The sequence below is a fragment of the Nothobranchius furzeri genome, chromosome 4 (genome assembly GCF_043380555.1).
Source record: "Nothobranchius furzeri strain GRZ-AD chromosome 4, NfurGRZ-RIMD1, whole genome shotgun sequence".
NCBI classification, from domain to species: domain Eukaryota; kingdom Metazoa; phylum Chordata; class Actinopteri; order Cyprinodontiformes; family Nothobranchiidae; genus Nothobranchius; species Nothobranchius furzeri.
The window spans coordinates 17,753,895-17,771,399 of NC_091744.1; the positions used below are offsets into that span (position 1 = coordinate 17,753,895).

Consider the following 17,505-nt stretch of genomic DNA (forward strand, 5'->3'; position numbering starts at 1 on the left):
GGTGGCCTCTTAATCTTATTCAGAAAAATTATGCATTTTTACTAAGTGAAAGCAAACCCCATTAGGGGCAGAGACCTCTTGAAGCTCATATTAAACATTGTCTGCAGATAAGGTAAGAGAAGCTAGTAAATCATCAGGCCTATTCCATGGGAGTGACTCTGAAAAGTAGCAAAAGCTCCAGCTCTTTATCTTGGCAGGTGTCTCTATTCTCCTGTGTTCAGGCTTTTGGTTACATCAGTTACTTTTCCTTTTAATGAGCTGCGTATATTTCTAACACAGCCTTCAGTGACATCAAGAAAAAAAATAACTTTTTAACTCTAAAAGACATTATTCTCATTCTGAGAACAAATGAACAAACTGTGTGTGGGTATGTGTGTCCAGTTGCAACTTAACACAGACTCAGAAGCATAGAGAATCTTCTCACAACACCTAATCATCCCTTGATCAAAAAACCAGTAGATAGAATCTTGTCATGTTATTCCATTTAATAAGTAGACGGACGGAGGTATAGTACAAGTTTTCAAGTGTAATGAAGATGATCGCAGGGTAACAGTTCCCCTTAAATGTTGAGCAAAAGTTATGAAACGAGACAAAATTCAAACAATAACATGTAAAAATAAATGGATCTCCTGATAAGTAGGTGCTTCACCTTTAAATGTTTTTATTAGAGCTGGATACACAGGAAGATGCATGTTACTAAACCAACACTAGCAATGATAGCACATTTACATTTTGAAGAATTGTAGCATAGATGAAGTGAACAGCAGCCTTTTCAAATACATTCCTGGTCTAAAATAAATCAGGCTGACAAAGACTTTAAGGAAATACACAACTATAAATGAATTTAGACATCTATTTTGGGGTCTATCCTTTAGCATTTCATATTTACAACGGCAAATCCATTGAATAACAATATACAGTACATTAACCTTAAAATGGACCACTCCTTCACTTTTTAACTTCCTTCCTTCCTGTCTCATTAATTATTTTCTTTCTTCCTAACTCCCTACCTTCTCTCTCCTTCCTTCTTCACACATGTAATCATCTAGCCTCAAGTAAGTTCTCAACATACTGGACAGTGTGAAGATATATGTCCACTCCAAAAGAGTCTGAATGTTGCAACGGATTAATGCTGTCCTGCAGTTCCAGCATTTCATGATCTGAAAGAGGACTGTCCAGTACAGGGACACTGATCCCAGGATGAGGTTCAGTCATGTATCCGTTCTCCTCCCATTCAATCTCTGGTGTCGGTATACCCTGGAAAAAGAAAGTGTGTATGAGCATTGTGCATAATGAATCTCAAGAAAACACATTTAATAAAGCCCTATCATGACCTTTTAACAATTACTTAACATCAATGATGTCAGGCAGAACCTAGCATCTCCATTATTTCATAAATTATTATTATTTTTTTAAATTAATGGGCAAATTTTATGTTAAAACAGCAGTGAGAATATCACATCTGGAAGGTCTAATGCCTTGCATTTTGAACTTGCAGATGTGTCATGACTTTGTAATGTCATGACATTATAGTTGACAGTGTCCACTTCAGTAGAGGTGCACACAAACAGAACTGTAATTTCAACAGCCATTTTGTCTTGAATCCAAGAAGCATAGTGCAGAGGTAGATTATCAAAGTGTTGAACATTTGATTTTTAGTTAAGGATCAACTTGACATGTGATCAGTCATTTTAACAGAACATACATTTGCCCCTGGATCAGAAACAGGATTCAGAGCCTGGCCCAGATGCCACAGCTGATTTGGTGTCATGTTTTCCTCTGTCCTGATTGGATGGTTGTCCCACGCATCTCTAAAGACATCCAGGCTGGCCTGGATGCGAGACAAGAAAATATAGTGGCAACAAAACATGTGAAGGATGTTACTGATGTCGAGCAAGTCTTGGTCTTCCAGAGAGTGCAGGATGTTGTAATATAGACCAGTAACACTCATGAAGACATCACGCCACAGGCGCTCGATCCTGGATTTGGAGGGGGATTAAATAAAAGAAAATTATAATATACACACAAATTTACATGTCAATACATCCGTTTTCAACTTGAGTTATCTTTTGAATGGTCGCAGGAGGACTGGTGCCTATCTCTAGCAGTCAAAGTGTGAGACGAAGGGTACACCCTGGGCAGGTCAACAGGCACAGGCACGCGCGCACAGACACAAAGCTTCCAAATTAGGTTAAACTCACCGTTGATTGTGTACACTTTTTCCTGCAATGAAGCTGTTGGTGTCAGTTCCACGAACTGAGAACATTAATTCTGCAACACCTACATTTTCTCCGCCATGATCTCCTCTCACCATGAAAAAAAAAACATTAGAATCTTGCTTCAAACATTTTTAATGCACATCTATAACAATCTACATCAATTTGAGTCTCACAGAAATTTCCTTATGTACCTTGCTACTAAGTGAGTAAACAATGTGGCATTATTAACCCTCTGCTGGGGAAATTTTTTTTGAAAGAGGGAAATGTTCAACCCCCCATAGATTTTACTATATGACCTCAAATGGCATGTTATCTTTGGTCAATAACACACTTTAGGCAAAAGCAGATTTGTAACAGGGTAACAGAGGGTAAAGTTGGGAATAACATGAATACCTCAGAGGAAAGCCATGCTCATTCACAGCTTCACTGAAGGAGGCAAGGTGGGTGTCTGCTCGGTTGTTGTCAGCTACCTTCAGGTACATGATCTATGTAATTCAAGCACAAACACTCTCATATGACACATTTTTATAGGGGTCAAAACAATCAATTACCAAATGAAAGGTACAACAGCCATACAATAACATGTTAGATAATTAAATAAGTTAAGATCTGTGAAAACCAAAAATAGCAATTATCTTCTATGAAAATATCTCAGTTATTAACGTTCATGCTTTGGAGCAGAAAAAGTGCATGACAATTAAATATTTCAAGCTCATTTCGCTCCACTCTGATGGTCACCTGTTCCAGCCAGATACCTTCTTTCTAGGCGTTCAAAGTCGGAAACTCGCTGAGTAAACTGGGTGCTTAGAGGAGTATCTTCAGTTGTTTAAGACTGAGGGTAACGCTGCACACGCTGATTCGACTAGCATGGATGCTAATGATGTAAACATAAAAGAGGGCTTGCTTCGTCTCGCGCGCTAACGCCGCAAAGCACTATGGGATTAGTAGTCTTATTAGCAAAATCGCCCGGCGGGCCAGTTTAATATTATATATTTGATATTTGATTTCGCGGGGCAAATAAAAATAGACCAAGGCCTTGAGTTTGACAACCGTGGCCTAAAAAAATGGTACCTAGATACGCTAACTAAACAAATGTTCACTTGAGTTTAGCTTGATGTTAAACTAGATGAAGAATGGACCAGACTTCACGTAACGTCTGGACTGAATTTAACATAAAACATTTTACTTGATCATGAAGAACGCTTCTACTCATAATTCTATAACATTGCATCAATTACAACGAGGGAATAAGATAAAACTATTACTCACAGATCGTGACCGGTCCATCCTGCTCTGCCGTGTGAATTGCAATGCGCATGCGCACAGCAGATCTGTTCTGTGACATAAGGAGCCATATGATTGGCTGAAAGCGAACAGCCCTGGCAGAAGCATATATTTGATTGACAGGTTCATTAGCCAATGGTGACGTTTGTTGACCTGCGACGTTAGGAGAGTCTCAAAATTCAGCACACCGATTTCTCTCACGAATGCAGGAAGGTTCACAAATGAGAAGCTGTCCGTGAATGCACCACACAGATTTCACTCACAAACGCAGAAAGGTTCACAAATGAGAAGCTGTTCGTAAATGCACGTTCAGCAATTCGCATGATCTGAGTTTATATTACAAGTGTTCTTACAAATTATATTTGTGAACCACAGAGTGTGAACTTCAGAATTAGCGTGCGCATTTGTGGAAAATGTTGCGTGACTTATTTTTTCACATTATATTTATGAGTCAAAGAGTGTGAATTTCCGAATGAGCGTGTGCATTTGTGTTCCTCCGAATTATATTTGTGAAACACAGAATGTGGATTTCCGAATGAACGTGTGCATTTGTGGAAAACGTTGTGTGACTTAATTCTTATTGAGACTGTTCTGGCCTCATAGTCCTGGGTGTCAGACTTGAGAACCTGGAGGAGGTGTCTGAGAGGAGAATGCTAAAAAAGCTTCTCTCTATCATGGACAACCCCTCCCACCCCATGCACGCCCACATGATAGACCATCGAAGCAAACGCAGCAAAAGACTCATTGCTGACCGCCATAGGAAATCCTTTGTACCACTGGCAATAGGATTGTTTAATTTTTTCTCACCCTGTAGGTGATTCTCCTAATACCTTTACCTAGGTTATTCTGTGCCCTCACCAACTGTGCAATATTACCCAAGAGTTCTGATTGTAAATATGTTTTTATCCCCCCATCATATCATATACTGCTACAAACCCTTATTCTATTACACAATACTTTAATCACTTTTGTGAATCGCCTGCACCGACGGCTTAATTACTTATTCACAAGGATGCAGTCATGTATTTATTTGTTGAGATATGCGATTGTTTGTTTTGCACTATCCTACATGGTACTACTGTAGATCATTTTTTACTGTATATATTGTATATCATATTTCTATTTCACCTGTTCCTTTGTCTCTCCTACTGCTTTGAGCATGTATATGACACAAGAATTTCGCTCGGGATAAATAAAGTTGTTCTTATCTTATCTTAAACACACGTTCTCGTCTTACAGTCGTTGTGAGGACCATGCAAAATGTCCTCACTTTACACGTGACAAGTTTGTCAGTAGGCTTCAGTATGATTTATAAAAAAGTACACACACACACACACACACACACACACACACACACACACACACACACACACACACACACACACACACACACACACACACACATTCTCATCTTGCATCTCTTGTTTATGTTTATGTATTTAGCAGAGACCTTTGTCCAAAGCGACTTACAAGTGATAATCGGTATGTTGCCCTTGAGGCTAACAACAACAGTAACAACAACAACTTGACATCAATCATGGAGAGGAGGGAACAAGGAGTGGACAGTAGAGAGGGGGGACAGGTGCAGGGAGGGTGCTAGTTTAGAAGATGTTCTCTGAAGTGCAGGGTCTTCAGGAGTTTATTGAAAATTGAAAAGGAAACTCCTGTTCTGGTAGTGCTTGGTAGGTCATTCCACATTTGTGGAACAATGCATGAGAAGAGTCTGGATTGTCCTGAGTGTGGTGTAGGCACTGCTAGCCGACAATCCTGTGATGACCGGAATGGCCGGGCCGAGATGTAAGCCTTTGCAAGAGGATTCAGGTAGATGGAAGCCGTACCACCTCAGACTTTGTATGCTAGTGTTAGCAATTTGAATTTGATGCGTGCTGCAAGCGGTAGCCAGTGGAGCTCAATGAACAGAGGAGTGACGTGTGCTCTTTTTGGCTGATTGAAGACCACCTCTTCTGAGAAGAGGTCTCACAGTACAGGCTGGAAGACCAGTTAGAAGGGCATTGCAGTAATCGAGGTGGGAGATGACAGTAGATTGCACCAGGAGCTGGGTGGCATGTTGTGTTAGGTATGGTCTGATCTTTCGTATGTTACACAGCATAAAGCGGCGTGAACGAGCAACAGAGGCAACATCATCTTTAAAGGTCAGGTGTTCATCAATCACAACACCCAGATTTCGAACTGCCTTTGAAGGAGCCATAGATAGGAAGTCATTTTAGATTGAGATATTGTGCTGTATGGATGGTTTTGCTGGGATGACAAGTAATTCAGTTTTAGAGAGGTTGAGTTGGAGATGGTGAGATTTCATCCATTTTGTTATGTCTGAGAGACAGTTTGATATACGTGCAGAGACAGTGTGGTCGTCCGGTGGAAATGATAGATAGAGCGTGGTGTCATCTGCATAGCAGTGGTAGGAGAAGCCATGTGATCGAATGATCTCACCCAGTGAGGTGGTGTAAATGGCAAAGAGAAGAGGTCCTGTTACAGAGCCCTGGGGGACTCCTGTGGCAAGATGGTGCACGGCAGCTGACTGTCCAAGCCAGGATACACTGAATGATCGTCCTGTGAGGTACAATTCAAACCAGGTGTGTGCTTTCTCTGTGATGCCCATGCTAGAGAGTGTGGACAAAAGGAAGCCATGGTTGACAGTGTCAAATGCAGCCGATAAGTCGAGCAGGATAAGCACTGAGGATTTGGCAGTCGCTCTAGCTTCTTTTAAGGATTCTGTCACTGCTAACAGAGCTGTTTCAGTGGAGTGGCCCTTTTTGAACCCAGATTGGTAAGGATCAAGCAGACAGTTTTGTGAGAGGTATTCTGTGATCTGCTTGAAAGCCACCCTTTCGATGATTTTGGACAGAAAAGAGAGGAGAGAGATAGGTCGGTAGTTCTGCACATGATTTGGAGGAAGAGATGTTATTTTAGCAGCGGTTTAACCTGAGCATGCTTGAGAGAGGTGGGAAATGTACCGGATGTCAGTGAAGCGTTGATCACATGTGTGACTGCTGCGGCTACTGTAGGAACAATAGCTTGGAGCAGCTTAGGCGGAATGGGGTCCAGTGGGCATGTAGTAGGGTGGCTGCACGTGAGAAGCTTGGACACACAGTTCTCAGTGAGAGGGGAAAAAGGACCGTCTTTGACTTCCAATAATTTTGGTGACTGACTTACGCCTAACCATAACCCTAACCAAAGCCATTACCAGCCTTTTCCTAACTGCAACCTAAAACTTAATTGTGTTTATGTACTGTATTTAGCAGATGCTTTTGTCCAAAACGACTTCCAGGTGATAATCAAGCCATCAGGTTGCCCTTGAGGCTAATGACTAACACTATTCAGTCAATTCTAGGTGGCAGTGAGGCAGCATTATCAATAATTCATACCATACCTCTGTAACTAAAGTAAAGCTCTGTAACATTGCCCCAAAGTGAGGACCAGGCAAAATGTCTTCACTTTACAGGTGAAATGTTTGTCAATGGTCCTAATTATTATGTATAAACAAATACACACTCACACTCCTGTAGACAGTCACAAAAACTTTCAAAACCAGATTAAAATCATCAATTTAAACAAAGACATCTTGTCAGAGGTAGAGACACTTGTTGAGCCATTATTTGAATTGGCAACGTATTTGGCTAAACTCAATCTGAAGTCTGAAAATAGAACAAATTTCCAATTCATGTTTTTTCTTCAACTTAATTTTAAGTAAAATACACAGTTCTTTTATTTTTAAGATGAAAAAATTTGTTATTTTAGCCAGTAAGCTTTTTGTTTGTTTTGTGTTATAAGATTACATATACTACATGACAAATTAGTCAAAATAAGGATTTATTTTGTAGTTTGCTCACAGACTCACAAAGTAAAGTCCTCATTGTTGGTGCAACTGAATAGGGTCACAGACTGGAATGACAATGCTTATCTTACGGTTTTCTAGTCATAATGTTTCACCTTGTTCAAACCGCAAATGAGCTCACATGCTCTGTCACCCTGATTGACATTGTTTGGCTTACTCATAACATCCATGACTTTGGGAAGGTTAAGTGGTTATTACAACTGTCAAAGTGTAAAGTGCATGATGAACTGGTGCAATGGTTCCTATACTTTTCAGCTTCAGACCATCAAAAAAACAATTGTCAAAACATGCAGCCCCAAATGGCTCTGATTTAACAATACATACGGGCTTCAAAAGGTAAATGGCCTATATTTGATGTAGCGCTTTCGAGAGTCCTAGAAATAGGCATTTTACAGTACAATCATACCCATGCACACACATTCACTGGTGGTGGTGATGAGCGACAATGTAGCCACAGCTGCCCTGGGGCTCAATGACAGAGGCAAGCCTGCTGAACACAGGTGCCACTGGCCCCTACGACCACCACCAGTAGGGAAGGTGGGTTAAAGTGTCTTGCCCAAGGACACAACAGCAGATAGAGGTACTAAAGTAATTAATTGCAAAAAAGGATGTATTAGCTTCTTCTTTTTTTTCAACAGTGTATGGCAAACTGTCCTTTTGACTGATTTCTATAGTGATGAATATGCCGCGTTGTTGATCTGACTGATCCTAGCACTGTCCAATTGCGTACGGAGACAGGGTAAAAGACGGCCATAGATTATTTCCCAAGACCAAGTTCTGCCTATGGGTGTCACGGGCTGTTTTTATTCTCACCATGTTTTTAGGTCTAAGAGTCTGCAGGTGGGCGTGTCTGGAGAGCAGGAGCAACAGCCAGCTGCAGCTCATCTCCAATCATCCTCCAGGGTGTATTTAAGGAGCTGACTTCCTCAACACTCTTGCCGGATGATTACTCAACCTGGGTAGTTCGAGCCAGAATAAAAATCTATTGTTAAGCTAAAGATTAAAACTTAGACTAAGAAATGTTTTTGTGAAGCAGATTTCTACCAGACTAGGACCAAGATTAATCCTTCCTCTTATCCTTTCAAGGAACCATCTCCTCCAGCCATTTCCAAGAACTTTTCATCAGCTCCACTTCATTCAGCTCCAACCCCTGGCTGTACGCTCTCCACTACGCCCCTACCACCTACCCTTTCAAGCTCACCACACAGGAACCCTGGGCCTCGTCTTCATCAGGACCCCTTTACAACCCATCTTCATAGACCAACCTGTGCTCCTTCGCATGCCCTCTAGCCACCTCCCGAAAAACATCCTGGCACATCCTGCATCAGTTTGAGCAGCGCTTTGAGTTCTCCAGTCTAAAATAAATTATTTATTTTCTTACCTCCCTCTTCCCGTCTCTGATTCTGCATGTCGTGGGTCAAAAGAATACCACAGAACATGACAATGGGTTGTGGCCAGGCTATTTATTTACATATATAGGATAGATTACCAGTGTACAATTTCCTTGCAAACTTTGCCACTAAAATTTATAGGGCTGGATACTTTTTAACAAAAACTTTAAGACAATTTTAAACATGAACCACTATAGAACATTTATGTTAGATTTAACATTTCCTCAAGAACATGGGCTGCATGGTGGCGCAGTTGTTAGCACTGTTGCCTCGCAGCACGAAGGTTGCAGGTTTGAAACTCGGCTGCGGCCTTTCTGCGTGGAGTTGCGTGTTCTCCCCATGCCTGCGTGGGTTTCCTCCGGGTACTCCCCCACAGATCACAACATGCCCTATAGGTTATAAATTGTAAGTCACTTTGAATAAAAGCATCTGCCAAATAAATAAACATTAACATGTACTTAAAGATCACTGTTATTGAAGCAATAGTCTAAGTCATTTTCAGATTGTTTCTACCGTTTAACTCAAGTTCTGAACTGACACACATATCGTGCAATTAATATCTTTCTTGTTGGAGAAAGCTCTTGAATGAAACCCAGTTCAGAGAAACAGAGAGTAGTTCAAATTAGATTCACAAGCCAATAGCCAGGTTTGTTCAATTAAAACTGCTACCCAGTAGGGATGGCACTAGAAGAAGTGTCAAATCGAAAGCATATTTTTCATGTGCAAACATAAACTGTGCAAGCTGAATAAATATGCATTCTTTGAAGACATTGGAACTTGTCCTATGTCTTTCATGACTGGTTCCAAAAACACAAAATGGCAATGCTTTATCTTGGCTTCACTTTTCAATAGCAGAAGGAAGTGGAGATATCTGAATAAAGAAGATGAACAGCTGAACTCAAAATTAGATTCCTCAACTTTCCACTCTTTTGGTCAAGAAATAGATTCTGGTCTTTTTCCAGTTCACACAAGTTGATGTGATTCATATTACACTAAAGTCTGAGTTAAATGTTGATTGACAGATAGTTTGGCAAGATCATGGACATGCAGACAGTTGGCAGGGAGAATATGAGAGGCATGAAATATGAAGAAAAGACAAAGAAGTAAAACAATACAATTAACAAGAGCTTGTCAACCTGAGCATCAGCTGTTAAATGTAAAAATCTGACAGAGTGGAGAAAAGCTTGGGGAAGGTATACAGCTCAAAGAGATGAAGAATAACAAGTAGGAAACAGAAGAGAACAATAAAAAAGAAAAGCTCAATTGTCAGAAATATTCATGGCAATTTGTGGGAGATATCAATTACAGTAATTATGTTATTTGCACACAATAATTACATCTCTGCTTAGTGAGGTCGATCCAGCAATTCATTCAAATATTGTTTAATACTAATGCTAGCTAAAATGATGTGTTTACTGTCATTTCTGTTGGTATGAGTTAATAAATCATGTTTGAGGTCAGTGATGCACTGATAAAATATCTAACAAGTGATTTAAACATCAGGCAGATGTAAGTAACTGAGCTTTGTGATAACAGTAACAACGACAGATCAAATCCATAGTAATTTGCAGGTAAATATGTAAATGTGCAGTTGTAAGCCCATCTGTTTTCCCTGTTTGGCTTGAAGTATTTCTGGCAATAAAGTCTTAATGAGCCAGTTGGAGAACTGGCCATCATTTTGAGTGGGATGCTACAGTCATGATGTACTGCTGTAACGTCCAGCAATGGTCAGTTTTCACTTAAAAACTGACCTACATGCCACCGGTCACCGGAAGACACAAATTCCAGCTCTAAGGTGGATTTTTCATTCTACCTTCCAACAAGCAAAAATGTTCTGCAAACCTTGTTGACATTTCAGAAGGAACACGATGTGAGCCTGTGTTCCCAAACAAGGCCTTCTTCTGATAACACCGCAGGATTCCTCATGCCTCTGAATAAAGTGACTATTTTCAGCTCATATGGGTTAATCAATCGTGAAATGGAATAAACTAAACAAATGTTATACAAAATGATCAATAATGTTTTGATTAATCTGTACTTAAATTAACAGGGTTGATTAATCTGTGCTTAAGTGAAGTTACTGTGGTTGAAATGAAACATTTCGATATTATGATCAGTAATGTTGGTTTAACAAGTGAATCACTATTTTCTGACAGCTCACACACTCAGACACATGACAATGACAAGATTAAGCTTATATCCTGACACATTGCTTTCTGTTCCACAAATCAGAACGTCGGTGCTGCGGTTAATCTACCAAACCTCGGTGCCCAGAGGTCATTCGACCTCCCTGACCTTCGGATCCACAAACAGGGTCTCCACAGAAAGGGTGAGGTAGACACACAGATTGCATCTGATGCCTTTTTGATAAGAACCACCTGCATAGCTTAATTGCAAACCAAATTCTCCTTTTTACACCCAGAACTCAGTCTAGATCCAAAGGTTCTGATAAACGTTCACACATTCTCACCATGCATCCCATCCCATCCTTTTAGTTTCATCCATCACAGTAGCCTTGGTTAACTTTTCATGTTTTTATTTGTTTAGAAAATAAATTTCTTATCTTTTATTAACCTGACTCTGTCTGAATTGAGACAAAGTGTGTGTTTGATCACTGAAAAAAAAAGAATCCTAGAATCTTCTGATTAAACATTCAAAGACCAAGCAGGTTGATATTTGATATTTATGAAGAGTATCACAGCTTATTGGTCACAAGTAAAGGTAATATATTAAGCTTAAAAGCACAACATTTACCATCCTACACTGCATAGCAAGAGTGCACTCAGTCAGCTACAGAGGGATCTGTAGAATGTTCAGCTATTTTTCTGTTTTCTTATTTTTAATGTTCCTGGTCTTTCATTTTCCTAGCAGCATGTGTTTCCATCTGGGTTTTTTTCAACCTTTATCAGTGAACTGTGTTGTGAAGATGATAGGCGTTTACTGTCAATATGCTGTAACAATTGACAGCTGTCAGAATAAACATCTAATCTCCGTTAAACAATTAATCCTGTGCGTGTGTGTGTGTGTATTTTTTCTGATGTTAATCTATTTCTGTTTAGTTTTATTTTGTTTTGATCTATGTTAAGCACTTTGTGATTCTATATCTGTGATACGTGCTATATAAATAAAATTTACTTACTCATTTACTTACATTATTTGCCATCTCTGGAGTAATTTGGAGTAACTTGTGTCTAGTTCAAAATAACTATATTCTTGGCGAACCATCACAAATGGTTAAAGATAGAAATTAAAGAAAAAAAAGGGGGCAAAGCTTGTTGCCAATGCAATCACATTTTTCAGACATTATACCATTTTCATTTACCATGTTTTGTACTTTCATTCAAATTTCTAGTCAAAAAAGGAGCCCAAACCTCCAACAACCATTACCAAAACCCAACCCAAGATAGTTCTACATTCTTGACACAAAACCTGGCTAGATTCATGAATGATTAAGCTTTTACAGTGGAAGCATTGACGGTTCTAGGGGAGAGGCCACATGGGCATTGGTCCCCACTGAAATCTGTGCTTTGCACAATGATCAGATTGTGGGTGGATGCAATGCTATTTTTAACAGTAGTGGCACTAATGAGTCAAAAAGGAATTTCCAGCATGAAATCTTGTGTTAGGATATTGGACCAATACTTGGCCCCTCTATAAGTATAGGAAGCCCAAGTCACATCTGCATCATGCGTCCCCGGCAGAACGAAAAAACGAATACAAGTCAACGAGGCTAAAAATGTTATCTTCTAATGCGCTTTGCCTTACGCCCTGGATCACACATATGTGGTACTGCAATTTAAATGAAAAGTAATGATGGGTGTTTCGACCATTTCAGTCACGTACTTTGAGATTTATTAGCTTGTAAAAGTTTGTAATTAGCATGACTACAAACTAGAAATTGGCATGTCACATATGTGATGTCACCACATAATTCTCCCCACAAAGTAGCTGCTATTTACCAACTGACCAGATTAATGGTGGTTGTTTCTTCCTGTGGGAAGTTTGCTGAATTTACAGCCCTTTTCCCTCAGTTTTCTCCGTTTGTGGTTTGGTGACGTCACTTTAGTGAAGCGCATTTGTAGTTCTGGACTTATTTTCACACACAACCTAAAATAACATTTCCTCCTGTTCGAAAATAAGCACGTTCTTGGTATCAAAATGTGTCTTTAAAATTCACGGACATCATATGTGAAATCCATGGCACAAAACAAGTGGAATTAGAAAACAGAATTTTTAGCCCTGTTGACTTGTTTTCATTTTTTCGTTCTTCCGGGGACCGATGATGCGGAAGTGACTTAGGCTTCCTATTGTGCCCCCTTGATGGCACTGTACTCAGAAAATCCTAGACCTGCCACTGCTTGGCAGAAACTTCTATGTTTTTTAGCCAACTAAAACTTATTCTATAGATGAGAAGTGCAAAGGCAGCAAGTTATCACTGTTTAGTCAAAAGATCCAGATTCATGTGGATGGAGCCCCAGATTCCTCTTGCCTGAAACACTGTAAAGCTGTATTTTTCATCTAAAAGATTAATTAAAATTTTCACTTAAGGAAATTACCACCAATTTCACCTTAAGGCTCCAAGTTATCAATAAACCCTCAAGATTCCAGTACAAAATGTTGTTTTACTTAAAGTGCTATTTAAATTTTGGTAGCTTGTGTCACTGGGGTTTGTGTTCTGGGATGCCACATGTCGATGGCAGACAGTAATGTTCATTACTGCCATTTGACACATTTATCTGCACACGCACTCGACATGTATTCAAGTCTGAGGCTGTTGTTTGGAATTCTTAGATATGATATTTAAATACAGATCTATTAATTAAATAAATCAGGTTTCATGTTTAATATGGAGACATTGTTTGTTTTATCTGGTCCGTATTTCTGTCTTTTATGGTTCAGGGTTAGAATACAAGAAATTCTGTGTTCATTAAATTGGGAGTTTTAACACTAAATCTTTTGGAAGAACAAGAGCACTATCTCAGTTTAATCCGACAGATTCACGAAATGCAGTTATGTCACCAACCAGCTCAGAATCCTTCAGTAGAAATGTTTGACTCACTAGATAAAGTGTAAAAAAAATATATACGTGTACCTTTCTTTCATGCACTGGAATTATGTTATAACGTGATATATTAACTGCTAACTTATTAGGCATTTTGCCCTTTGAGTTGACCTTACTGGTAATGTCATTTTGTCATATAAAAAGTTAAGAACATACCAATCTTAAATACGTTCTTTTCACCGCCATCCTGTGATTGGATGGGGGCTGAAGTTGTCAACTGAACTCAGAAGACCCGTGAAGACGCCAAGCACAGTAAAAAATGGATTAAAAAGTCTTTATTTTTAGCAGAGTTACCAGAGTAGGGCGAGGCTGAGGCAGGGTAAGAGACAGGCAAGGTCCAAATGGCAGGCAGCGAGCAAGGCAGGGGTCAGGAGAAAAAACAAGGTTTGGAGACAAAGATCAGGCAGGGTGGATGGCTGGAGAACTACTGGCAAGGCTGTAATAATCTGGCATCTGTTGACTGGATGGCTGGTTCTTTTATAGCAGGGGAAGCAGGTGTATGGGATGAGGCTGATTACAGGAGCAGGTGGAATGAATGGAGCTGACTGAAGCTGACAGAGGTTGCTGGGGAAAACAGGGCTTGGCTGGAGCTTGGTGAGAGGACAAGGTGAGCTGAATGAGGAAGAAATGACAAGGCAGATGAGGGTAAAGGATGGGAGTCATGACAGAACCCCCCCCCCCCCCCCCCCCCCCCCCCCCTCAAGGGCAGATACCAGGCGCCCACAGGAAACCAGAGCAGGGCGGGAGGAGGGGGACCAGGAAGGAGGGCCAGAGCAGGGCGGGAGGAGGGGGACCAGGAAGGAGGGCCAGAAGAGTCTGGGGGGCCGGCGACGGGGAACCAGGAGCCGGGACTGTTAGAGCCTGGGGGGCCGGCGACGGGGAACCAGGAGCAGGGACTGTAGGAGTCTGGGGGGCCGGCGACGGGGAACCAGGAGCCGGGACTGTAGGAGTCTGGTGATAGAGGACACTGGTGGACGAGGACTAAGAGGGGACTCTGGACCAAGACTAAGACTACGAGGGGACTCTGGACCAAGACTAAGACTACGAGGGGACACTGGACCAAGACTAAGACTACGAGGGGACACTGGACCAAGACTAAGACTATGAGGGGGACGTAGACTCTGGAACTTCAGAGCAGGAGCCGTCCTCTTCAGAGCAGGAGACGTCCTCTTCAGAGCAGGAGACATCCTCTTCAGAGCAGGAGACGTCCTCTTCAGAGCAGGAGACGTCCTCTTCAGAGCAGGAGACGTCCTCTTCAGAGCAGGAACCAGAGACGTCTATTTCAGAGCAGGGATCAGAGACGTCTACTTCAGAGCCTGGAGGCGTCGACCCTTGTACTGGAGGCTCGTGGAAAGGCTTCACCTGAGCCCCTTGGACGGGCTGGGCCGGAGTCCCTTGGATGGGCTGGGCCGGAGCCCCTTGGACGGGCTGGGCCGGAGCCGGGGCCTCTTGGACCTCATCCGTCGAAGCAGGATGCGATGCGTCCACCTGGACCACCACCGAGACAGGACGCGATGCATCCCCCGAGACCACCGCCAGAGCAGGATGCGATGCGTCCCCCGGGACCACCGCCGAAACAGGATGCGATGCGTCCCCCGGGACCACCGCCGAAACAGGATGCAATGCGTCCCCCGGGACCACCGCCGAAACAGGATGCGATGTATCCCCCAGGACCACCGCCGAGACAGGATGCGATGCGTCCCCCGGGAGCACCGCCAGAGCAGGATGCGATGCGTCCTCTGGGACCACCGCCAGAGCAGGATGCGGTGCGACCCCCGGGACCACCGCCGGGACAGGATGCGGCACGACTCCCGGGACCACCGCCGGGACAGGATGCGGTGCGACCCTCGGGACCACCGCCGGGACAGGATGCGGCGCGACCTTCGGGACCACCGCCAGGACAGGATGCGGCGCGATCTTCGGGACCACCACTGGAGCAGGACAGATGGAGGTGGGACCCCTGCTGGACATGGATGTGGTGCGGAACCTGGGACCACCGCTGGACATGGATGCGATGCGACCCCGGGAACTACCGCTGGACCGGGACAGGCGGAGCCTCTCGGACAGGCGAAGGTGGAATCTCTGCTGGACGAGGATGTGGTGCGACCTCTGGGACCACCGCTGGACGTGGATGCGATGCTCTCCCTGGGACCACCGCTGGACGTGGATGCGATGCAACCCCTGGAACCACCGATGGACCGGGGCAGGTGAAGCCTCTTCAAAAGGCGCAAGTAGGAACCCCACTGAGCGTGGACGCTGTGAGACTCCTGGGACCACTGCTGGACGTGGATGCGGTGCGCCTCCTGGGACCACCGCTGGACGTGGACGCGGTGCACCTCCTGGGACCACCGCTGGACGTGGACGCGGTGCACCTCCTGGGACCACCGCTGGACGTGGATGGGACGGAGGGACTCGAGGCTTGAGCGGCGTAGCTGCAAAACCTTGCGTCTGTGAAGGCCATGAATTAGTAGAAGGTTTCCGGGACTGCCACTGTTGCGTTGTCAGGTACCCGTTACGCAAGACGGCCGCAGCAGGCCTGGACGGAGGAGTGGAACCTCTGCGTGGCTGTGGCCTGATGGCCAGCCGCGTTCCCCAAAACCCAGACCATGAAGTCCAGGAGCGTGAGATACTCCATGACAGGTATGAAGGGAAAAAAAAATTACTCCCAAGTGCTGTGTCGGCATAGGGTCAGAGTTTGGCCAGATTATTCTGTCAAGAACTGAACTCAGAAGACCCGTGAAGACGCCAAACACAGTAAAAAAAAAAAAAGATTAAAAAGTCTTTATTTTTAGCAGAGTTACCAGAGTAGGGCAAGACTGAGGCAGGGTGAGAGACAGGCAAGGTCCAAATGGCAGGCAGCGAGCAAGGCAGGGGTCAGGAGAAAAAACAAGGTTTGGAGACAAAGATCAGGCAGGGTGGATGGCTGGAGAACTACTGGCAAGGCTGTAATAATCTGGCATCTGTTGACTGGATGGCTGGTTCTTTTATAGCAGGGGAAGCAGGTGTATGGGATGAGGCTGATTACAGGAGCAGGTGGAATGAATGGAGCTGATTGAAGCTGACAGAGGTTGCTGGGGAAAACAGGGCTTGGCTGGAGCTTGGTGAGAGGACAAGGTGAGCTGAATGAGGAGGAAATGATAAGGCAGATGAGGGTAAAGGATGGGAGTCATGACAGAAGTGATGATTTTACAAAGTGGCAGAATTATGTACAACTAGATTGTTTGTTAGATGACATATTCCAGCTATAGTAACAGTCCTATCAGCCAAATGAAACATGTTTATGAAGTTATTTTGCGCAAAATCCATCTCACATAAAGAAAAATCAGCATGTTTATTCTTGACATTTTCAGTACCTTCCAGAATGAGCTGATTCGGGGCTCTGTCGCTTTAAGAAAATAAATTAGAGCTTGCCATGCCCACCCACACCCTGCCCAGGCTGCTATTGGCTAAGAAGGGGTTTGGAGCAGCTGCTCGTCTAGCAGCAGCTCTCTCCTGCACATAAGAGATGGTTGTATTCTAATTTGTGACGTCACAAGCAAGGGATTTTTGAAACGGCTTGTCTTAGGCACATCATTTCTAAAACCAAACACTGACAGAAAGCAGACTGGTGTTTTTTTTATTTTTATGTTTGGAGTGTTTTTGGAGGCAGTAGAGACCCTTATGGCAGCCCAAAATGATGCAGAAGACGAGTTT

At 43.0% G+C, this 17,505-nt stretch overlaps 1 protein-coding gene across 1 annotated transcript; it reads right to left on the reverse strand.

The window, feature by feature from the left end:
- Nucleotides 1-633: 633 nt before the first annotated feature.
- On the reverse strand, nt 634-2,314 carry LOC129164259 (uncharacterized). The gene is made up of 3 exons (XM_054743785.2): nt 2,202-2,314; nt 1,706-1,979; nt 634-1,257 (listed from the first exon to the last, which is right to left on the reverse strand). The coding sequence occupies exons 1-3, from the start codon at nt 2,312-2,314 to the stop codon at nt 1,042-1,044; spliced, it is 603 nt and encodes a 200-aa protein (XP_054599760.1). The 3' UTR covers nt 634-1,041.
- Nucleotides 2,315-17,505: the final 15,191 nt, after the last annotated feature.